We start from the raw sequence: 21248 nt of genomic DNA, 5'->3' as shown, positions 1-21248 counted from the left end.
TCGGGAGCACATATCAGGGAGCTAGGATACCTGGGTAGGCATCGTGGAATTGCTTGGGTTAAGAAGACTTTGGTGATTTCCGGCATAGTTTGGGGAATGGGTACAAGGTAGAAATGTCATTAATATTGTTTTCGTGCGCATACCTACTCTATGGAATCTGAGGCAGTTCCGAATGAGAACACGATGCGCGTTAATCGTTGACGCGTGCTCGGCGCGTCTGGAGATTTGGAGTTCGAGAAGCGGCGCTGGTGGCGCACGGGCCGGGTTGACGTAATCACATTTCCAGCCGATGACATCAGCATCTAGCTTTCACCTTGCCCTGCGTCCTCTGACTTGGAGTCGCACCTCACAATATTGCTTCACAGGGCAACTGTCTTGGTTGCGACCGCAGCAGCAGCACATTCATATCATCAAAACCTCCCCGCTATACCGAAGATGCTAATTGACATAGCTTCTTCTTTCGTTGCGTCATCATCTAATTCACTGCACTTCGCGACTGTCCTATCATCCGGTTAAATCGACATCTCGATCATGTCTACTGCAATACCTAGAGGAAGTGCCATTAATATGTGGGTTATCATATCGTGGAGTAGCTGGTGGACGCCCCCGGATCACAGTCGCTAGGATCTACATTCGTGATCTTAGCTTTTCACGACAACTCAAATTTGATAAGGTATACGGCGCATGGCCAGGCTAAGGATTTTTTCTCTACTGGCGACTTTCCAAAGTGGACAGTCTTTGTCATGGCAACGTTCCTTCGACATTCATTGTCACCGGTCTTGAAAACCCACGGGTCGCGCTGCCTCATCAATCATGAACTGGTCGCGACTCTTTCACTAATTGTTGTATACAAACATTCCCTTCCTTCGCGCGTGCCCTTCCGTGGAACTCATTAACCCCGCCGCGACGTCTGTCTCGCACTGTTTACGCACACCGAAGTTGTTCCTTCTCTTCCTGCCCGCTACCTATATAACCTCGACCCATTCTTTTCTCCTTCTCTATACCCCACCCTCTCATCAACAATCTCCAAGAGACTTGGAACTCTGGCTATATTCTGTGAAAATGGTTGATTTTAGATACAGTCGACCTGCCGGCAACCGAGTCTATCGTGTAGACAATGTCCCACGCGCCGCGACTGAAGACGACATCCGCGATTTCTTCCAACAGCATATGATCCTCGATCAAGTTCGCGCTGCTCATCCACGAACGGGGGCGAATTCGAGTATATACGTCATGTTCGGGCATGTCCATCCCGTAGGATGGACGAGTGACTACATTCGTGGCTCTCGTGTGCGTGTGGAAGCTGCTCCTTCTGGCAACTATATAGGTAAGTGTTCGTTGTTGAGAAGCTCTTCGCAACCTTTTTGCTAATCTCTCCACAGTTAACGACAATCACGACGGTTTCGTTCGCCCTGGACTTTCTGGCCCCGACTCAGCCTTACCCGGACGGCCCTATGGCACTCGCGGACTTACCGACTCGGACTTCCCAGCTCTCGGGATCACTCGCGAAGACGAAGCACGTCGACGCGAAGAACAGGCCGTGCGGCTCCGAGAAGCACGAGAAGCAAGAGTAAAGGAGAGCCAATTATTGCAAGAAGAACACGAAAAGGTCGTGCGGGAGCGTGAAGAAGAATCTCGAAAGAATAGAGAACTAGAGGCTCAGGCTAAAGCTCGGGCGGAGCAGAAGCGTGCAGATCTTGCTGAACTGATCCCACAAGTTCTTCAAAATCTGGGTGACGTTTTGCCCCCGCATCGCGTCCCTTCTCCCGATCTCGATAACCGAGAAGATACGCGGAACCGAGTACTCTTCATGACCGACATCCCGCCTGAGCTCGATAACGATGTGGTCATGGCATTTCTCCACCCGTTTCGCCCCGAAGGTATCGATCGTGCTGAACTCGGAGGAAATCGCATGTTGTCTGCTATCATCTTGATGCAGACAGCTGAGGGCCGCGACGAGGCTGTTGCGCAGCTCAATGGCACAACACTTGCAGGCCAGAGGGTTGTCCTTCAGGCTTTTAACAATGTCACTCAAGATGTCCTGGACCGTGTCCTAAACCCACCCGTTCCCAGCGCCCCTAGCTCGTCGAACCCTCCACCGTCCTCGAGCTCCTACTCCCCATTTGGCGCTTCCCAGACCACGTCGCCTGACCCGCCAGCTCCCGATATCACAGCCCTCACAGCCGTGTTGCGCAATCTAAACTTAGTCCAAGAGCCGACCCCAGCACCACCGCAATCAGCTCCCCGTGGACGTGGACGTGGACGAGGATCTTCTTCCAACCGCCGCTCCTCTGGACGAGGACGGGGTCGGGGCACCGCGCAGCCTTCCGGTCAAGTAGCACAGCCACCATGGAATTACAATCAGACAAGCTACAGCCTGACTCGAGCCGATGCTGACCGCATCAATGCAGACCGGCAGCGTCGTAATGGAAATATCCGTGGGGGTCGTGGAGGCCGCGGTGGTAGACCAGGTGGCCGAGGAAACGGACGTGGTCAGTAGGTTGGAGTGCCTCTTGCTTCGAAGATAGTGGGTGTTGTTACAGATTGGGATGCGTTTTGGATCTTTCAGGTTTTTCAGCGAGATTGTTTCCTTTCTCAACTCTTTCTTCTTATGTTCCAAGAGTAGGGCAGTTCGGGCGCATTGAACCCGGTGCTTTGTTATTAGTACAACGCCTAGCTGTTAGATACCGCGTATATTCTTTTAGTTTTCCAAAGTTTCTGATGCTCGAATCTGCTATAAGTAGGAAGACTGTTGTCGGGGTTGGAAGTACTCGGCGCGATGATCTTCAAATTACCAGAGCTCTGCCTTCATCATTAGTTCTTCCCTAAAATGGCCTAAAGTGAACTTCTCTAATACTCTCCCAAGCCGTTTTTTGTTCATTAACCTTGACGAGATGTCGCGGCGTGGTCGTGTAGAAAACAAAGACATGCGACCCACTGCACCCATCTATGCAGACTGTATTGTCGAAAATGCTGGATGGTAAGTCATGACATGCGCAAGGGTATCAAAGGCAGTAGAAACGAGTCAAGGGGTCAGTGGGTCTGTAGCAAGTTCTCCAGATGATAATCAAGACATGGGAGCACGAGAGAAGTTGATGAAATATATGCATGAATAGACGATTCGCATGCTAACCATGCAAAGGTGCCGCTACTAAAACGCAACTCTGGAAGCAGGTATAAAATCCAATCCACCGTCCTCTTTTAGTAAAGCAAACACAAAAACCAGAACATCCCCCTTCTTCCCTAACACCCCCATCTAACCGAAGTGAGGAGCGTTAAGAACGATGGCGCAAGAGACACCACCAATAGTCCCTGCAATAGGGATAGTCATAATCCAAGAAAACACCAGCAGACCCACTCTCTGCCAGTTAACAGCCTTGAGCGTACCGTTGCAAAGACCAACACCAACCGTCGCACCGGTAATACACATGGACGTAGAAACAGGAAGCGAGTACTGCGAGAAGATAAGCACCGTAAGCGCAGCACCCATCTCCATGGAGCAACCTCTGCTAGGCGAGTGATAAGTAATCTTGTTACCCATGACCTTCATGATGTTGTAACCGTAAGTAACGAGACCGAGAGAGAGGGTAGCAGAGAGAACGGCGAGTTGCCAGACGGGCACGGATGCCTTGGTCTGCGAGGCTTTTCCAGTGTTCCACGCGCCGTAGATGACGGCCCAGGGGCCGACAGCGTTTCCGATGTCGTTGGCGCCGTGGGCGAAGGAGGCGGTGCAGGCGGTGAGGACTTGGACGAAGGAGTAGGTGTGCTCGACTTCGTTGGAGTACTTCTTTGCGTGGCTGTAGACGCGCTCCATGCGGCGGCCTTCGGGTGTGCCGTGGATACCGGTTTGCGCGGCGTGGATGTCGTAGTTTACGCCGTAGAGGGCGCCGACGACGAGCATGGCGGGAATGCGCTTCAGGGTGATGAGCATGTTCTTCTTCTCGTAGATCTCGCCGGTCTGGATCTTGTTCTCGTGGAGGTAGCGCATGGCCCAGCCGAGAGGTCCCTTCTTGGCGCGGAGCTTGGAGTGGAAGCGCTCTTGACCTTGGGCAACGAGTTCCTTGTAGCTGGGTTGTTGGTGCTCGGCGATGTCGGTGGAGACAGCCATCTTCTCGTGGTCGTGGACGGTAATGCCCTCTTCGGAGTCGTTGTTCTGCTCGGGCTTCTTCATCTCTTCGTCCTCCTGGACGACGGCGTAGTCGGGAACAACGGCAGCCTCGGCGCCATCCTGAGCGGGGCGCTTGAAGAGAAGAGGACCCTGGAAGACGTGGTACCAGCGGACGGTATGGTCACGCTTCACGACCTTGGCGTGTAGGTAGGGGACGAAGAAGAGGAAGGAGAGGAAGGCTAGACCGACACCGCAGGACATGGTGACGGTTGCGACATACCACGCGGGCTTCTTGTTGAGACCGAGGTTGGGCGATCCCTTGTAGACGATGGAAAGTGTGCAAATGGTTCCAGCAACGAGGAAGAAGAAGGGTGCAGTCCAGATGGCCCATGGAATGGGGTTCTTGCGGACGTGGACGGTCATCTTGATCAGCATGAAGATGATGGCACCGAAGCAGGCAGAAGCAGCAGGTGCCATTCCGAGACCAGCGAAGATGGCACCAAGACCCTTGCCCTTGTTCCAACCCCATTGTACGTTGGCAGCACCGGCAACGGCGACACCAACACCAGCGACGGAAGAGATGAGCGAGTAAGACGATGAGACGTGAGCGGAGTGCTTAGTGCACCACTATATGCGGAGTCAGTGTATGTTCCAAACGCGATTAGTACAGTGACACTTACCATAACCCACATGGAAGCACCAGCGAGAGCGCAAGTGAATGCGAGCATCTGAACACCGGCATCGTCCTTGAAGGCAGTGGGAGGAATGATGCCGTTCTTGATCGTCTCAGCGGTACGGGCACCGACAGTGATAGCACCGACCATCTCGAAGATGGTACCCAGAATCATGGCCTGGCGGTAGGAGACCGAGCGGGAAGACACTGAGGTAGCCCATGCGTTGGCAACATCGTCTGTACAGTGTTAGTCTAGACCATGATGAAGTGATAGTAATTTGCACGTACTGGCACCGTTGTTGTATGCATCGAGCATGGCAAAGAAAGTGCCGATGGCGAAGACATAGTTGTACTGTGTAAGACGCGCCATGATGACTGATCCTCGAGCAGTACAAGTCGCTCAATGACAAAGAAGGCTGTTTGAAGTTGAAGCTGGGATGCCGAAAGCAAGGGAGGGGCCTCCGTGAGACATGTATATATATTGAAAGAGGCCCTTCAGGTCGCTCTTTGCGGCGGAGAAGGCCCGTATTGGCTTACGGCGTCAATCCATTCGATTGATTCCAGACTGATGGGTGACATCCGACGCCCTGCATGTGCACCTACTATGCAGCCACCACTCAGAGGCCGCAACGTGAGAGCATTTGCCAAGAAAACGTGTGCTCGAAATGAAGCTGTGATTGGGTAGGGCGTAGAAGGATGGCGGATTTCTTGCCAAGGCCGTCAAGATCTCCCCACTAGCGCAGTCAAGCAACTCTGGTGAATGATGGCGGAGCTTAGCGCCTTTAGCACGCAACCTCTCATTGAAGCTACCAAGCCGATAACTTTGAGAGCCATGTCTCTTGGCCGCATCTTGGCAAAGCTCGTAGCGTTCGGGCGTGGAGTGGTCTCGTGTAGAAAGGTCAGCCAATAGGAGCATCGCACGCCAAAACGTGGGTAGCATCAACGGTCGTCAGACGTCGACATCCATCCACCAGCTGAACCAGGCCCTTCCACGGCCCTGGGTCCTGGCATCTCTCCCACGCATCCTATTTGCTGATGCATTAATTCACCTTCCAGAACAGTGTCCGAAAGCTGACGGGCACGCCTAAGAATTTGCAACAGATTCTCCTTGGCGTTTCCAGCATGCAAGCCGAGAGATTAACGCCCATGGCTACGCGACTGACATCGTGAGGTCTGCCATCTCCGGAATATCGTCTAGCGGAAGTAGCTCCTGCGCGATTTTCGAGTCCATCCTTCGCGAGCGCCGAGGTTGCGGTTTTGACCAACAGTGTGTCTGTATCACAACACATGGTGTCGAAGATTGATACGGATGCTGTTGAATAGCATCGAGAGGGTGTTGCGCTTTGATGTATGAGACGCGGAATACGCCGTACAGAGTTAGTGACCTGCGTGTAGTTGGAGTTGTCGGCGACTTCCTGTATCAAGGTCTTAAAGCAAGCTGTAGCTTTGTTGTAGGTCAGACGATATATTGACGTTGAAATGCAAACCGGACAGAGGGGACCTTGCATGGCATCTCTTGGACCAGTTTGTGACTTGCGGGTCAACTCAATCAGAGTCCGGCTCGGTGGTATCATGCGTACACTAGGATCCGTTTACCAACAGAGGCGGACTCTTGGCCCGCCAAACGCTATGAGGAAGTACCTCCATGATGGACTCACCATCTGTATAGATGATGCCGAGGGGCTGTGTTTGCCATCAGGCTACGCAAGTCCGGTCTCTTGGGATGTGCACATCAGATAACGCAGCTGCATTCAGCGTTGCGCGGCGATGTAAATCATATCGCCGCTGGTGTAGCCTCCTATAGATGCCTCCGTGGTGATCAGGACGCCGCGGGGGGGTTCGGAGACCAGATTGATTCCGCTGCAGTCGCCATCACCCACACCTGTCCAATAGGTACAGGCGGATCGGTGCCTGAGTTCTTAAGATCGAGAGTTCTCAAAGAAGATGTGAATGCGTCGCCATGTCCAATACATTCCGTTGGAAGCGTGACGCGTCGAAAGTCGAAATCCCTTGTCCCTTCTCTTTCAATCAAATCGCGCTAGTCCAAACGGGTAAGCTCCTCTTCCCTACCAGAGAAGGACCGAAAGACACCGGTTGCCGCAACGACATTCAAACCACAGCGCAAGATAATTTTGTTGGAAAATGACTGACGAAATAAAATGCAAGAGAATGCGTCAGGAAGTTGCGAGACGTAGTCAACTTAAGCTTGTGGATCGCCCTCTACCCCAGTTCGGTGTGTGCCCATCATTCCACAAAACAAGCCGCCTGTGTGCCGACTTATCCGGCTTCGCCCTGCACCTACGGCATCTGTGTGACGAAACGAGGGAGAATTCAGGTACCCGTCTTGTGAGCATCTGCGATGGGTGGTAAGCTTTTCTGTCAAGGTTTGGCGTTGTTTGGAGAATTATGTGGCGATCTTTGCAATTGTGAGGTGGTAAGGTGAAAGTCAGGTCGCACCTGCATCATGGGGCGATATGCCACAAATGCGCCCTCATAATGTCCATTATAGGAAGCTACGGACGACGGCTGCTTTGAAAAAAATTACCATTATTACATATAACAGGCGAATCCGCCCGTTTTTTCCATCACATTAACGCCAGATCATAGCAATCCGAACCACGTTTTCCTAATATCCCACACCCACTTCGCCCGGGAAGCTAGCCCAAAATTCCTGTGTCGCATTGATCATCATAGCCTCTAATTCTTCATTCGTTAGGGCAAATGATTCGAACGAGTCGAGGTTGAAGGTTTCGTCAGCCTCCAATGGGGGCACCGCTGGAGGCGTGTTCCACGAGAAGTTTGATGAGTAGCTGTTGGGCGTGGGCGCTGCGGCAGGCATGGGGCTTGTAGCGGGTAGGGGACTTCTAACGGGTGGGTTGGTAAGGTTGGCGATCATGGGTTTGCGCTGGTGGTGTGTTAGCAGAATTTTGTGAATGGGGTATGGAGCACGTACATCGTTGTGCTGCTGTGAAGGGGACCTGCTGGAAGCGATGTCTCGAGCATCAGCTGGCTTTTGTACAGGCGAGGGCTGCAACGCGCCGTAGTCGATCATGGCATGTCGCAAGGCTCGTCGTTCTTCGGGTGATGCCGGGCCGTCCTGGCCAAGTATCGAGCGGTAGTACGCTTGCATGCGCCTGATGGTATCATACTGGGGTCGTCAGCGTGTGTTTTCTAGATGCTTTGAGTTACTCACCCAGGTTTCTGCCATGGGCCATTGCGTCTTCATCTCCTTCAGGAAGTTGCAGCCCTGGATGACGCTCTTGCGCGCCTTCTCCCGCCAGCGAGGATCGTCATCACCACTGGGGAAGTTGAAGCTGTACAGCATTGCGCCGACTGCAGTGTAGATGGTGAAGCCGATCCACGGAACTAGGCCTCTCAGGAAGTACACGCCGAAAGTGCGCATCTCCTCGAGCATGTCTAGGACCATGACCGAGTCTTTGAACAGCTCCTTGCGTGAAGTCTTCTCCCATTTCTTCCACATGTCACGGTGTTCGTCGTAGGAGTTGGGCGTCTCTTCGGGGTTCGCCCCGTTCTGTTGCGGTCCCAGGACGGGCAGGTAGGCGCGATGCAGGAACATGTAGCTCATAAAGTGTATGCAGTGCATGTAGCAATACGCTTGGCCTTGCTCGACGGCATTGTGGCTGTGGAGGGTGAAAAGGTCGTACTGCAGGCGCTGCGGGAGCGAGGCCTTCCAGCCTTCGAGTTCGTATATGAGCTGCTGGAATTGCGACGAGGAGGCCCACGGCAGTTCGCTCTTGAGGTCTTCGGAGCACGCCCAGCGCGCGACCTTGCCCCATATGTTGGCAGCGCGCATGCTGTATCCAATAATGCCAATCTCTCCCACTGGCAGAGCTACTGGCGGCATGCGCTGTGTGTTGTCTAGCTGCGGTGTGCATACAGGCTCCCCGAAGACAAAGTCCTCGCGCTCGCAGGGTAGCTGGATCTTCATGTCGGCGGCGGTCAAGGATCTCTTGCGCCCCTTGCCGCCACTGAGCAGCGAGTCCATGAGGAAGCAGGTCCAGGCAGTCCGTCGGCGCACTTCCGCCTCGATGAACTCCTCGCGCGTCGGCACGCGGTTTCGCGGTATGCCCGTCTCGCGCGTCAGGTCCATGACTTCGACGAGCCGTATGGCCATGCCCAAGTATATCCAGGCCCGCCTTCCATTGCCGGCGCCCCAGTCGTGGCCCGTCAGCATCAACAGGGCTTGGACGCGGCTTATCGAGGGCGTCTCGAGGTCCTGCTGCAGGATCTGGCGGGCGTGGGCGGCATAGGCATTGCTGGCTTCAGTCTGCGACCGGAAGGGCGACGGCGGCTCCTTGACGAATCTACGTCATGTTAGAAGTGCGACTGCCTGCATTGTGAGTGCGCGCATACCTGATGGCCAGTGCCAGGATCGCCCAGGCCATCCATGGCTCGAGGGTGCGGTCGCGGATCTTGCGCAGCAACGTCGGCGTGTGGTGGAAACTCCACTTGTAGCTGCATCGGAGGTAGCTGTTCTTGACCTCGTCTGTCAGCAGCTCAAAGGGATCGAGGCCGTCGAGCAGCGCGGATGCCGCATTCGGCGACGCGTGCTGTGCCGCCTGGGTGCCGGTCGGCAGATGTGCGTCATGGCGGCCCTGATGGGGCGCTACACTCGTCGTACTCGAGTTGACGGGTGTCGGCGTGTCTCCTGCATCTTCAGAGGGCCGTGGTCGCTTGGGCTTGCGGTGTATCGCGCTGGTTCCTGGCGCTATCGACTGTCAACACGCGCTCTAGGGGATGGCAGGAGCTTCGACGCACCTGGGAACTCGCACCGATCGGCGCGCCCGCACTGCTTGCACCTGTCGCACGGCGGCCGGTCTTCGTGGATGCACTTCTGTTTCGCGGACCTGCAGGACACACACGCGACGGGATTGCGCATGGTCGCGATGCCTTCCAATGTTGGAGAGGCCAAACATCGACGGGGTGAGGGACGACCCTGCCTCGGTCGCTCTTCCCCGTCGCGATCTGCTCTCCGCATCCCGTGCCTGCCCAACCTTTGCGCTAGGCCGCTCATCGCCAAGGCAGGGAGATCCATGAACCCTGTGCGTATTTCTTTTTTATTTGATCGAATGGAACCATCTCACGATATATCCGTTACATTATCGCCGTCTCCATATCCCTAGCTTCAAGCATGCTCAGGCTTGGCGACGCAAACAACCACCATGAGAATGCCTCGGGAAGGAACGATCCTCTTCATCAACCCGCGTCGAGCAGTTGCAACAACATCGTCACAGCCACCATGCGAGCCATCATCCATACATCTGGCCTGTTGCCTACGGGGGAATCTGAGCAAGCCATCCCCTTTGCGGTTTGCTATCAAAACAGTCGTCCTATCTTGTTTCCCTCCCGCGTCTCCCATTCCAAAGTCAAGTCTTCCACGTCCCTATCTTGAGTGTGTTTTATGACTCAGGTCATTTCCCCAGATTCTTCCCTGTGTCTCGGCACTGTAGACTGGACTGTAGTCCCATCGTCACTAGATTTTCATCCTTCACCTATGACGAGTCCAGCTGAAGAGCTACTGTATGCGCAAAGCAGAACGAATGTGAATCATCGTGACGCTTATCATTCACCAGTCAATCTCAGTCGCCCTTGTGCTGGTCTTTCAAGCCACGTCTTTGTCCAACACACATTCACTTCGCACGGACCCAACCACCACGTGTAGCTATAGTTCTTCCCCTTCACTACCACAATATATTCGTAATAGTCACTCGATTTCTGATTCGGGTTTAGTGGCGTGTACAATAGCCCGTACTCAACCTCTGCTTGATTACACTAATTTGATCCGACATCCACTTGACAGTTGTTGCTTTCCAAGTCCTACTTTCGTTTTGAGACCACGCCTACTAGCCACCAGATAACGCCAGCAAATCCATCGAGATATTGCTGATCGCCAAGCGCAATGGCTCACTCATCGGCCGCCAACCGCCCTGGCTACCAAACATACGCAGTTCCTCTGTCTGGTGGAAAGAGGAAGCGGGCTACTGCGAACAGCCAGTCAGAATCGGTGAGCCACTTATCTTCAGATCCCTTCCCTCTGTACTAACGAAGACGTCTAGGCTGAACCCAATGCGACTCCCATCGCAGCGCGTCCAAAGAAGAGTCGCCCCAACGAAAAGGAGTACAACGCCAAGTACATGGCTGAGATGTGCTTCAGCGCGTACAAGGCGCGCCTACACATCGCCGGCTATTCGCAGTATACTGCCGACGTCGCAAACGACTGGCGAGAGGATCTTGTCGAGTTGTTCAGCCACGCTGCCTTGAAGGGAAGCATGAAGCAGGATGCCGCAGCTCGTCATGTCATCCCTCGTCTGACAACTCTCATCCCCCAAAACAACGAAAAGAAGGGCGCGCTCGTGAAGTACTTTGCGAAGCATTACGAGACTGTGCGAAATGACATGATGGTCATCGACAGGGTCATGGTAAATGGCTTCAAGGTCGACGAACAAGCCATCATCGAAGTACGCGAGTGTCTCAATGGCCTATACTATATCCTCGCCAAAGGAGAGCAATGGCGCACCGTAATGCCTTACACACCGCTGCCAATATACCGGCTTCGAGCCCTCCGCGACCTGATAAAGTACTCACGGCCTCATCACCTCCTCAGCGATCTGATCACCAACATTGAAGACATGGAAGGTTGGCTCAGCCCGCCACCTGTGAGCTTTAACTTCCCGACTGCGTCGATCAACGAGACGATGGAGACGTTGCAGAAAGCAACCGAGGACAAGATCGTAAAGACCAGCATCGGCCCTGACGCACAGCAGATGGCAGAATACCGAGCGCAAAAGGCCGAATCCCTGCGTCTGCAGACGGAGGAACAGTCCCGTCAACAAGAGAAGCAACGTCTCGAAGAATTCCAACGAGCCCAAGCGGAGCGAGAGCAGCTGAAGCAACAGATCAAGTCGCTCGAGACGACCGCCGCAAAGGAACGCGCCCAAGAGAGTGTGAAGAAGGCCGCAGAAACTGCAGCAACGGCTCAACGCGAGAAATCATACCAGGACCAGATTGCGCAACAAACAACTGAGATCAACAGACTCAAAACCGACCTGACCAACCTGTCTGCTAAGCAGGCAGCCCAAAATAAGCCCGAAGCCACTACGACATCGCCACTTCCAGTTACTGCAGTACAGAGTAGCACTTTAATGAACTCTTCTTTCGGTAGCAATCAGACTGCCAACAGTAGCTTCTACCAGCCACAGAGCTCTCTAGGCACTTCTTTCGGAAGCTCTGTCAATGGTGGAACATATGGACAGCTAGGTTCATTCGGCCAAGTTTCACACCATCCTACGCCGAAAGACGACGACGTCCAAATGATGGACGCTCGAGGATTTGATAGCTCGCGGCAACACCCGAGCTTTGGTCAGGTCGCAACGTCGATCACACGCGGTATAGGCCAGTCGAACCCCTTCAATGCACGTATCACCAATGGTGCTCCCTCACATCTCTTCGGAATGTCAGTCGGCGACGGCAACTTCAAATCGGCTTGCCCAGCATACAAGAACGGGACCTGCACATTAGGCAAGAGTTGCAAGCTGCCCCACACCGCATGCAAGTTCTGGTTGAACGGTAGTTGCAAATTTGGTGGGAGATGTAAACACAGCCACGATCCTTTCTTCCTCACAGAAACCGCATCAAAAGTCCAGTCAAAACAGTTTCCACGAGGTGACCAGATGGTCATCGATCCTATCCCTGCACCGCGATCCAGTAACTTCTCCCAAGCGAACCCCTTTTCCATTCACCTGCCGGGTGGTTCAAATCCACTCCGTGGGGGGATGAAGGGGGATGGGCGATTTGCCTTGCAACCTAAGCAGCAAGACCAGACTTTTGGCTTTATTAATCGCAACAGCAAGAATCCGTTCGCCCAGGCTCCATCACCAGCGCCAGCAGTGCGCAAACCGACACTTGCTGAGCGGGTAACGAAGGGTGAACAACCCACCTCTTTTGATAACCAAACGCCATTTGGATACCATACCCCACCAACTGGCCCTCGAGGAAACCGTTCATTCGCCGGCAGGATAACAAAGAACGATCAACCCATCTCACATCACCCCCAACATCAGCCTCCTACTATTCGCATCGAACAATCGTTAGAGGATATCATCAATGCATCCGGAGCGAGCAGGAACGAAAAACAGGCAAAGCCACTTCAGTCAGAGACTTTCTGCAGGTGGCAAATCACCTCGCAAAATGGATGCACGAATCCTAGTTGTGGCTATAAACATGATCCGCCAAAGACGATGGGTACGACGGCTGGGAGGGGAGGGGGTGCGCGGGGTTTGAGGAATCCGTTCAGTCAGGTGGGGGATATTCTGAGGGGGAAGCGGTAGGCGGGAAGCTACGTTGAAGAGTTTGACGTTTGGAAGTCATCACGGGATATAGATAATGCACTGACAAGACTTTAAGCTGCTGTGTCTGCCTCTCTTCGACTACTGTGTAGTCTTTACGCTATGATACGATGTGTCCTACTCTTAGCTTCCACATAGATGTAGGTTCCTTGAACTTTTGTGCCAGCAGAATTCTGACGTTCTTTCAAGCTTGAGGGTGCTCGTCGCAGCTACGCATACTTCCTCGTCGCTGCCTAGCGAGCACTGTAGGACACAGCTCGATTCTCCAATACTGTTTCGACGACGTCGATCTGAAACACGCCTCATGGTGTGTATTTTAGGAATCTCGCCACTCACATAACCACTGCTACGCCAGGCGCAGTCTCAGGCACTTTTCTGAAGCCGCTGGACAAAGCGCCACTAGACACGAACTTTTCGACTTGAACTCGGACAAAGCCGGAAGTCACCCCGTGACCTTTGTAGGTACCGACTCTTTGTTATAGCACTTCCAGCTATGAACCATCGTCGAGGCACATCTTATGATCGTGACATGGTGTCACAAACTGCGCCTGCATCCCAATATCCTTCATCAACCAAGAGCCCACACACGACAAGCAACATGGGAATGACAAACATGTCGAACACATCAAATCTCACCGGTACAGGATGCCAAATAGACATCATAAACCACATCCAAGCCATCCAACAAAACTGGTTCATCCACCCCCCGACCTCAGAAGAGCCCATCCTCCCAGCCTCGCTCCTCGCCGGCGTCCCAATCAACTGCCTCCCGGCCCCAATTATCCAAGCTATCCACGAACTCTCCACACTAACAATCGGCCAAAGAGACCGAGCGCACAACCTACTAAACACCTATTTCCAAGCACGCATCCGCGAAGGCTCCTACAGCGGGAAAACGCAAAAGATCTTTGCTATTCTGGAAATCAGCGATGTGAAGAAGGCGTGTGAGAGTTTAAGGAGGATGATTAGGGGGAGGGAGATGCAGGGGCCTGTTCCGGTGAGGATCAACGAAGATGAAACGAGGAAGAGAAAGTATTCGATTAGACAGGAGATGGATAGTGTTGCTGAGGAGGGAGAGGATGAAGACGCGCAAAGACTGGCGAAACGGTTGAAAGAAGAACTTTGTGTCATCTCGGAAGATGAAAATACCACCAACAATGACCCTAGCACGCCAATCTGCATCAACTTTGATGATATACCCACGCCCCCGGATTCACAAGCAACGATAACGGCAACACTTCCTTCTACGACTCCCACACCCCAGACGCAGCGCCGCTCTCGTCCCCCTCCGATTGTCATTGCAGATATCCCCACGCCTACAGCTACCTCCCCTGGAATCGTCCCACCGTTCTCGTCTTCCACTCCCCTGTTCAATAGCCTAGCCCAGGAATTTGGCGGCGATCCAGATACACCGTGTCCGATACGACAGAACACGTACTCACAACCACAACCAAAACAACAATCTGAAATCAACATTGACAATCTAGATTCCAATGCCAATGGAAATGGTAATGGGAACGGTAATCTCTTCGAGTCCTACATGCGCGACGCGTACCCGGCGTCGAGGATAGATCCTCGTGTCCAGGCAGCGCAGAGGGCGACGCATGAGTTTAATTTGAGGAGGATGGAGGTGATTGAGGCGCAGAGAGTTTTTGAGGAGGCGAGGAGGAGGTTTGGAGAGGCGAAACGAAGGATGGAAAGCGTGAGGGGAGGGGCGATGTGGCGGTGATGGAGGAAGTGAAATGGGGGATAGCGACCTTATGAGCATTGTGGAGAAAGGAAGATGGGGAAATGGTAGTCTGATACTCCCTTAGAAGCGTATTTCGTTTTGATGAACAAATCCACCGTCGCAATCTCACCTTCATCCAAACCCCATCTTATTTCCCGTAAGTCTGCTCAACAGGCACAGCGCCATTCTCATCGCTCTCGGCACCCGTCGTGTCCACCTTTCCCAAGCCCATACTACTAGTATCGTAACCGTTGGCCGTGAGATACTCCCTGAAGCGTACATCCTCCTGATCGATAGTGTCCTGGCCGATATGCGGAAGTAGCAACACCAGACCCGCAGCTACAAAAGCAAGAGTAGAAGCCACAAAGAAGGGGTTGCGACCCGCAGCGATCTCATCATCGCCTGCAGCTTTCTGCAGAGCGTCGAGAGCGTAGGAGCCAGCGAATGCACCGATTTTGCCCACGGCTGCTGCGATACCGTAGTACTGTCCTCTGTCGAGGTGTTAGAAACTGGAGCTTCAAAGATCTGGCAAAGTAACATACCGTATTCCTGTTGCGCATGTCTTCGAAGCAACCAAACCGATGTTATCACCGGGGCCAAACTCGCCCAGCGCAAGGAAAACACCATACACCACAACGAACCCAGCGACATTCTCGGGCTTATTCAACCAAGGATAGCATCCAGCCATAATGAATCCGATAATACCCTGTAGAGTCACACCGATGAACAGCGTCTTCTTAGGGCCCATGGAAGGCAGATCCGCAACGAAAGCACCAGCAAGGCAACCAGGCATGTAGAAAAAGTTGATCAGGATATTCCATGCCAGACTCTTCCACAGCGGTGCCGATTCGCCTAGTAGATTGGCCAAGATGGACGTTGCGTAGATACCGAATGAGTACGCGCTAAAGTCGTAGATGAACCAGATGATGCTTACGATACTGAGGCGGAACCAGTAATACTTGATAATAAGCAGCCATGGCGTTTTCGCTTTGGCCAGCGACTCTCGTTTAAATGCCTCGGGCTCCTGTAGCTTCAATCGGAGGTATAGCAGCGAAAGAGGTGGGATGATTCCGATGCCCAAGCAGATGCGCCAGGCGGCTCGTAGATGGTCTTCGCCTGTAGCGAGGACAACGACGGTCGCCACGATGGCGCTGATGAAGAACGCTAGGTCGATCTGCACGTTGGTGAAGAGGATGAACCACTTGTTTCGGGTGCCTTGCTTGAGTTCGCCGGTGGATTCGGCGCAGCCGACGCTGCCTGCTGGGTACTCTCCGCCGATACCTGTCGCATGTCAGTATGTTTGACAGGAAGACATAGGTGCAGTCTGGCGTACCTATTCCGAGGAAGAAACGGTATACAACGAGCGCCGTCAACAGTCCACTCGGACTACCTCCAGCCCCGTACGACGCTGTACCCAAGATGGCGAACAGGATGATGATGATAGTTGACGTGAACAACGACCATTTCCTTGAAAAGTGATCCGACGTATATCCGAAGAATAACATGCCGACGACCGTGCCCGCAAAAGTGATACTCGAGACATTTGCTTGAGCGGAGGAGTTCGCATACGAGTCTGGGTAGATTGTCTTGAGCATGGTATTCACTGGACCGATTATCTAAGAATTCCTGTATCAGCATTTGCATTCTCGCAGTTCAGATCTCCATTTGGATATCATGGTGGTGCTTTGGGATGGGGAATGTTGGTGTCGCATTGGGAATCCTCGGGGTGTCGCTTCTTGGACTTGTGTTCTGCGTACATTATTGAGGTAGCCATCGCTGAAAAGACCCGCGCCGCATGCGATTACGGGCCATAATCTTTCCCACCTTCCTTTCTCTGTCTTTGCGACACTGCCTCTACGTTCGATGTCGCCTTTCGCGTCAGTCGCGTTGTACGGGTCTGGTTGGGTTTCCACAGCGGAAGCCATTGTAGTGTCGCGTGGGGCTTGTCCAGAATGCGAATGCGATCAAGCAGGGTGTCGCGCCACGATTACCAGCGTGGTAGGATAGCGAGAGGCGTCGTGAAAGCAGAGGATAAGCTTTCGTTGGCGGACCGCTCAAACTTTAACGGCTCTCACTCGTGCTTGAGCTTGCTTGCAACCCTGGTACGGCGGTTGTGCCACTCACTGCAAAAGACCCTGTGATCACCCACACTCGAAGCCGCATCGGGTTTGGTACAGTCGTGTCGAAAGCATTTGACCATTCACAATGGAAGAAAGCTTTTCCCAATACTTGTGGCGTAGGATTTGGAGGCCCACGAGCGGGTGTTACTCTATGAAGCAGGTGTGCACATTTCCGCCGGGAATACCTAGGGGCCGAGCAAGACAGCCGTTGGGGCTTTAACTCTATCCAAAATTACGCGTCCTTCGCCTTCTGGAATGATGTGGCGTTCGGGATTAAGTTCTATTGCCGCGTACAAGAAATAACGGTAATCAGCGGTTGTCAACACCAAACTTCTCGTGGATATTGAAGGGGAGGTTGTGTCTAGCCTCAAGCTTTGCCATGCTTTCTTCAGGCGTCCGAAGCCTTCGCGCGTCGCTCAAACAGGTTAGCAGCACTAACGCCGCTGACGCCGCGCAGAGCTTATCCTGCAGCTGCCGCGTCGACCTCGGGAATGGGCATGTGAGCACACGATCTAAAGTACGACATTCGATCGGGACAGCAACCCGATAGTTTACCTTAGCGTCGCAATCGAATGTACAGTATCTTACCGCCCAGGCATGTTTGTATTCGACGAGCAGACTGCGCAGTAGGTACACTAGCCATGTAACCATGTGCTGCTTCCCATGTGGAGATAAGAGTACTGTGGACGTAAAGCTAAACTTTACGCACGCGGCGCCACAGCCTTACATACTTTTCCAACTTCTCGCGAATGTAGGTGAAAAGAGATGATGAATGGTCGAGAACCATCCCTTGGCGGACAACCCTCCCCTCGACCCAAAACTCCAACGCTCAAACAACGGAGAAAGCGCGGCAGGCGGGGAGTAGGACGAACACGAACAACAGCACCGTGCGCGATTCTATTGAGATCCAACACGGCATCTCTGCGGGGGAACCATCGGTGATTGAATCAGTACAGTATCCATCGACTCCATCGTGCTCCCAGTTCGGACCGATAGCCATCGTTGCGGCCCGCGGCGCCTTGGGTGTGTATAACAAGACCGAACGATCCACGTGAGCAAGTTCAACGAAGGTGCCCAATGGGTTGATTGTGAAGAATGAATTAGATGACTACATTACTACACACTCATCTAATGTATGTGCTGCGTACAGGAAATAGATGTGTTGCATATTGCATTGCTGCAGGGTATCACGCGAAAGACATTACCAAAGACATGTACTCAATCCTTCCCACCCCTTCTCCCCTCTAAACAAGTTGGCTTTTTATTTTTTGTCCGACGCCTTGATGTGCTCGAATGGGATCGAAGATTTCTCGACCGTTGTCGTCACTTGCCCGCGTGAATTCGCCCTGTCCATCTCCATAAACCAGTCGTCGCCCTCGCTCTGCGTCAGGCTTTTTGAGCTCCTGTTCTCGTTGCTCGGGATGCGGTATAGGTGGCGTGATGATTCTTGACTGGGACGGCCGGCGAGGTCCATGCCCATTGTCCGGCCTACGGATGAGGCGGTGCTTGGTTTTCGTCCTCCTCCAAAACCGGTGGTTGGACCGACGGATGAAGCGGTGCTTGGTTTGTGATGATGGTGAATGGATGACTTCTCGCCGGACTTCCGCGGTGGTGCTCGATCAGAAATCGTAGTCACAACGCCCATCTTGCTATCTCCACCTGACGATTGTATCTTTCGGTCGCTAAGGCTGATGCCGCCGGTGGAGTCGAAGCTATCGTTTCTTGTGACATGTTCGACGTGGATCTGTACCTCGTTGACGACGAAGATCTTGTTCGATGCAAGTGTTGCTATGGCGGGCCAGAAGATGGGTATGGAGGCCGTTATGATAGCGAAGTTGACCTCGAGAACGGCGAAGATGTACACGATGGGTGTATGGAAGGACATGTCTAGGACAGGCTTGGTACCAGCTTTGTTAACAGACATAGCGATCATGCGACCGACAGCTACGATGACGACACTGGTAATTGTCAGTATGGGGCCATCTTGGAAGCTCATTATCCACTTACACGCAGCCCAAGCTGAACAGACCAACCAAGCCTGCTCGGCTTTTACCCGCAATCCTTAGCGTGGTTACGAAAGGCAGAGGTACTAGAAGAACCAAGATATCCAGTAAGCAATTACTGACAGCATGGCCCAAGAACATGTGGAAAAAGTCGGCGGGGTCTTTGCTGCCCCATCCAATGCATGTGCCCTGTAATGTTGGGTTCCAGTTCTTCCGGACGGGGTTGCAGGGGAAAAGCGCGAGCATGAAGAAAGTCAACCCCCAGAGTGAGCATATCAATATCATGCCCCAGGTGATACGGCGTGCGAGTCGATATTGAGCGGTAGTCGTGGAGGGCGCGGCTTCGGCAAAGAGTCGCAGATATTGTATGAGGATGGAGAGCTTGATGAGGGTTGTACTTGCGGTGTACGCAGCATTTGTCGAATAGATGTGCTGAAGCCAACGTTAGCTTGGCTAGTCAATATTATGTCAAAACGAAGTACCTTGAAATATGACGTTAGGTGTTCGGCATCAAGTGTCCACAAATGCAGCCCAAGACCATCCTCGGGCACTGTAAGTGATTAGTCAACCGCATTGTTCGTGGGATCTCCACAAACATACTCATGCAAACCATAATATCTCCGATGAAACTCGCCGTAGCAGCGAGAACAACAAAGACATCATCCCAACCCCAAAGGCGCTCCTTGATGCGAAACCATAATCGGAAGCTCAATGTGAAGATGGCGAGTGCCTGATAGACTTAGTACATGACGACTGATGGGATCATTTCTAAATCATCGCACGTACCAGGAAGGCAACAGTGACTCCGAGGATTGTCGCAGGTTCGTTGACGTTTGGCAAGTTCGCATTGTCTGGATGGTTTTTCGGATCTTGTAACAGAGGAGTGTCGGTGCTCATGTTTGCGCACTCGATGTGGAGGTATTACGGTAGAGGCGAGCGGGCGTCGTATCGGCTAGCGAATCCGGATATATGTGAAGGTAGTATAGCTAGTTGCGATAAAACTCCATTACATGGTCCTGCCAACGTTCTGGAAAGATGGAAGATGGACCTGCAAGAGATGGTGCTACAATGGATCCAAATCGAGGCCGCGTTCGAGGCTGCATCAGACGAGGAGGTGTAGTGGTCTAATACGTTAAACGGTGGGTCTCTCGTGCCGAACGTCCAAGTCATGACATGCGTGCGTTGCCCTCCCTACGACACATGGTGCAACCCCTGCTGTCCCGCATGGAGGATCAAAAACGGGGTCGTGCAACTAGCGGCAGGTGAGCCTGTACATGTCCGAACCCCTGCTGTGATAGGTGTGATGGGTTGCAGCGCAAGGGCTTCTCCTACTCGGTCCTTGTGAGACATTAGACACTGGCGTAACTGGCAACGCTTCTTTCGAAGATGACAGCGTTTGACCAAGCTGGCGACCTATCATCTACACATTCATCGACGAACTACATCGCGGGGGCGCCGCAAGGGTCCACATTAAGGGGGGCGAAAGCAAGTCATGAAGGTTGTTTGATCGCTTGTCGTTCACCTGTGTTGCAGCCACGAACAGGATGAGAAAAAGTCGACCAGAGTGCGCGCGATGGTGGCAATAGGATAGTCTGCCGACAGTCGAGTTTGATTGGTACCCCGCAAGACAGCCTTGCAACCTGGTCGCCTGAAACCAGATAGCCCAGAACTTTGTTGCTTAGGTTTGCTTTAGATGCTGAATATATGCCACTTTCTTGATTTTTCTTCTCTTAGCCTTGCTCAGGTTCCTGCAATAGATGTGCCGCAATGTCGCTTCATCACAAACAAAGGAAAGAAAGCCGGCTGGACACAGGCGAGCCAATAGAGTCCAGGATCTGTGAGCGAGCGTGCAGCCTGTCTTATCCAGGGGATCCTATTGAAGATCAAATCCTTTGAGAAGGAAGCTCCCGTTGGTGGCGTCGGGATGAAGGAGCATGATGTGGAATGAATGGTCGCAGGTCGTTCGAACAGCTACGGTTCGCAAGGGTGGATGACTCGTTTCACGACTCTCCGGGATCCACCACTCGAAGCGAGCAGCTATAGAGCCAGCCCCCCTGCTTGCAAAGTCTCATGGCCCTTCATGACAACAGTGGCCATGGAGATCTCGGTGTTGCCGTATGGTTCGCATCGCATTTTGGAGCCGGCCAATGATAACATAAGTCTAGTTGCACGCGAAGTATACAGTTTCGCGGAGGTTATAGCTCTAGTCGAGCGCGCGGGCGACACGGTGCTTTACCGGGGCATGACGC

At 53.1% G+C, this 21248-nt stretch overlaps 6 protein-coding genes across 6 annotated transcripts; 2 read left to right on the top strand and 4 right to left on the bottom strand.

Annotated features, from left to right (window-relative positions):
• Window positions 1-1233: 1233 nt before the first annotated feature.
• J4E93_003282 (uncharacterized protein) lies at window positions 1234-2500 on the top strand (the record flags this gene model as incomplete). The annotated part of the gene is made up of 2 exons (XM_049341222.1): window positions 1234-1327; window positions 1383-2500. The coding sequence occupies 2 exons, from the start codon at window positions 1234-1236 to the stop codon at window positions 2498-2500; spliced, it is 1212 nt and encodes a 403-aa protein (XP_049202104.1).
• A 756-nt stretch (window positions 2501-3256) lies between these two features.
• On the bottom strand, window positions 3257-5151 carry J4E93_003281 (uncharacterized protein; the record flags this gene model as incomplete). Its single annotated transcript, XM_049341221.1, has 3 exons — window positions 3257-4735; window positions 4789-5018; window positions 5070-5151. 3 exons carry the CDS (start codon window positions 5149-5151, stop codon window positions 3257-3259), a joined length of 1791 nt encoding a protein of 596 aa, XP_049202103.1.
• A 2256-nt stretch (window positions 5152-7407) lies between these two features.
• J4E93_003280 (uncharacterized protein) lies at window positions 7408-9681 on the bottom strand (the record flags this gene model as incomplete). Its single annotated transcript, XM_049341220.1, has 5 exons — window positions 7408-7686; window positions 7735-7929; window positions 7975-9106; window positions 9156-9510; window positions 9561-9681. 5 exons carry the CDS (start codon window positions 9679-9681, stop codon window positions 7408-7410), a joined length of 2082 nt encoding a protein of 693 aa, XP_049202102.1.
• A 1020-nt stretch (window positions 9682-10701) lies between these two features.
• On the top strand, window positions 10702-13129 carry J4E93_003279 (uncharacterized protein; the record flags this gene model as incomplete). The annotated part of the gene is made up of 2 exons (XM_049341219.1): window positions 10702-10806; window positions 10859-13129. The coding sequence occupies 2 exons, from the start codon at window positions 10702-10704 to the stop codon at window positions 13127-13129; spliced, it is 2376 nt and encodes a 791-aa protein (XP_049202101.1).
• Window positions 13130-15024: 1895 nt separating this feature from the next.
• J4E93_003278 (uncharacterized protein) lies at window positions 15025-16471 on the bottom strand (the record flags this gene model as incomplete). The annotated part of the gene is made up of 3 exons (XM_049341218.1): window positions 15025-15367; window positions 15419-16157; window positions 16210-16471. The coding sequence occupies 3 exons, from the start codon at window positions 16469-16471 to the stop codon at window positions 15025-15027; spliced, it is 1344 nt and encodes a 447-aa protein (XP_049202100.1).
• A 1786-nt stretch (window positions 16472-18257) lies between these two features.
• Window positions 18258-19896, bottom strand: J4E93_003277 (uncharacterized protein; the record flags this gene model as incomplete). Its single annotated transcript, XM_049341217.1, has 5 exons — window positions 18258-18954; window positions 19004-19431; window positions 19482-19549; window positions 19600-19729; window positions 19786-19896. The coding sequence occupies 5 exons, from the start codon at window positions 19894-19896 to the stop codon at window positions 18258-18260; spliced, it is 1434 nt and encodes a 477-aa protein (XP_049202099.1).
• Window positions 19897-21248: the final 1352 nt, after the last annotated feature.

This window comes from Alternaria ventricosa (assembly GCF_023758065.1).
Source record: "Alternaria ventricosa strain BMP 2768 chromosome Unknown scaffold_4, whole genome shotgun sequence".
Taxonomy (NCBI): domain Eukaryota; kingdom Fungi; phylum Ascomycota; class Dothideomycetes; order Pleosporales; family Pleosporaceae; genus Alternaria; species Alternaria ventricosa.
The sequence above is the reverse complement of the archived record's forward strand: the minus strand, read 5'-3'. Positions and strand labels throughout refer to the sequence as shown.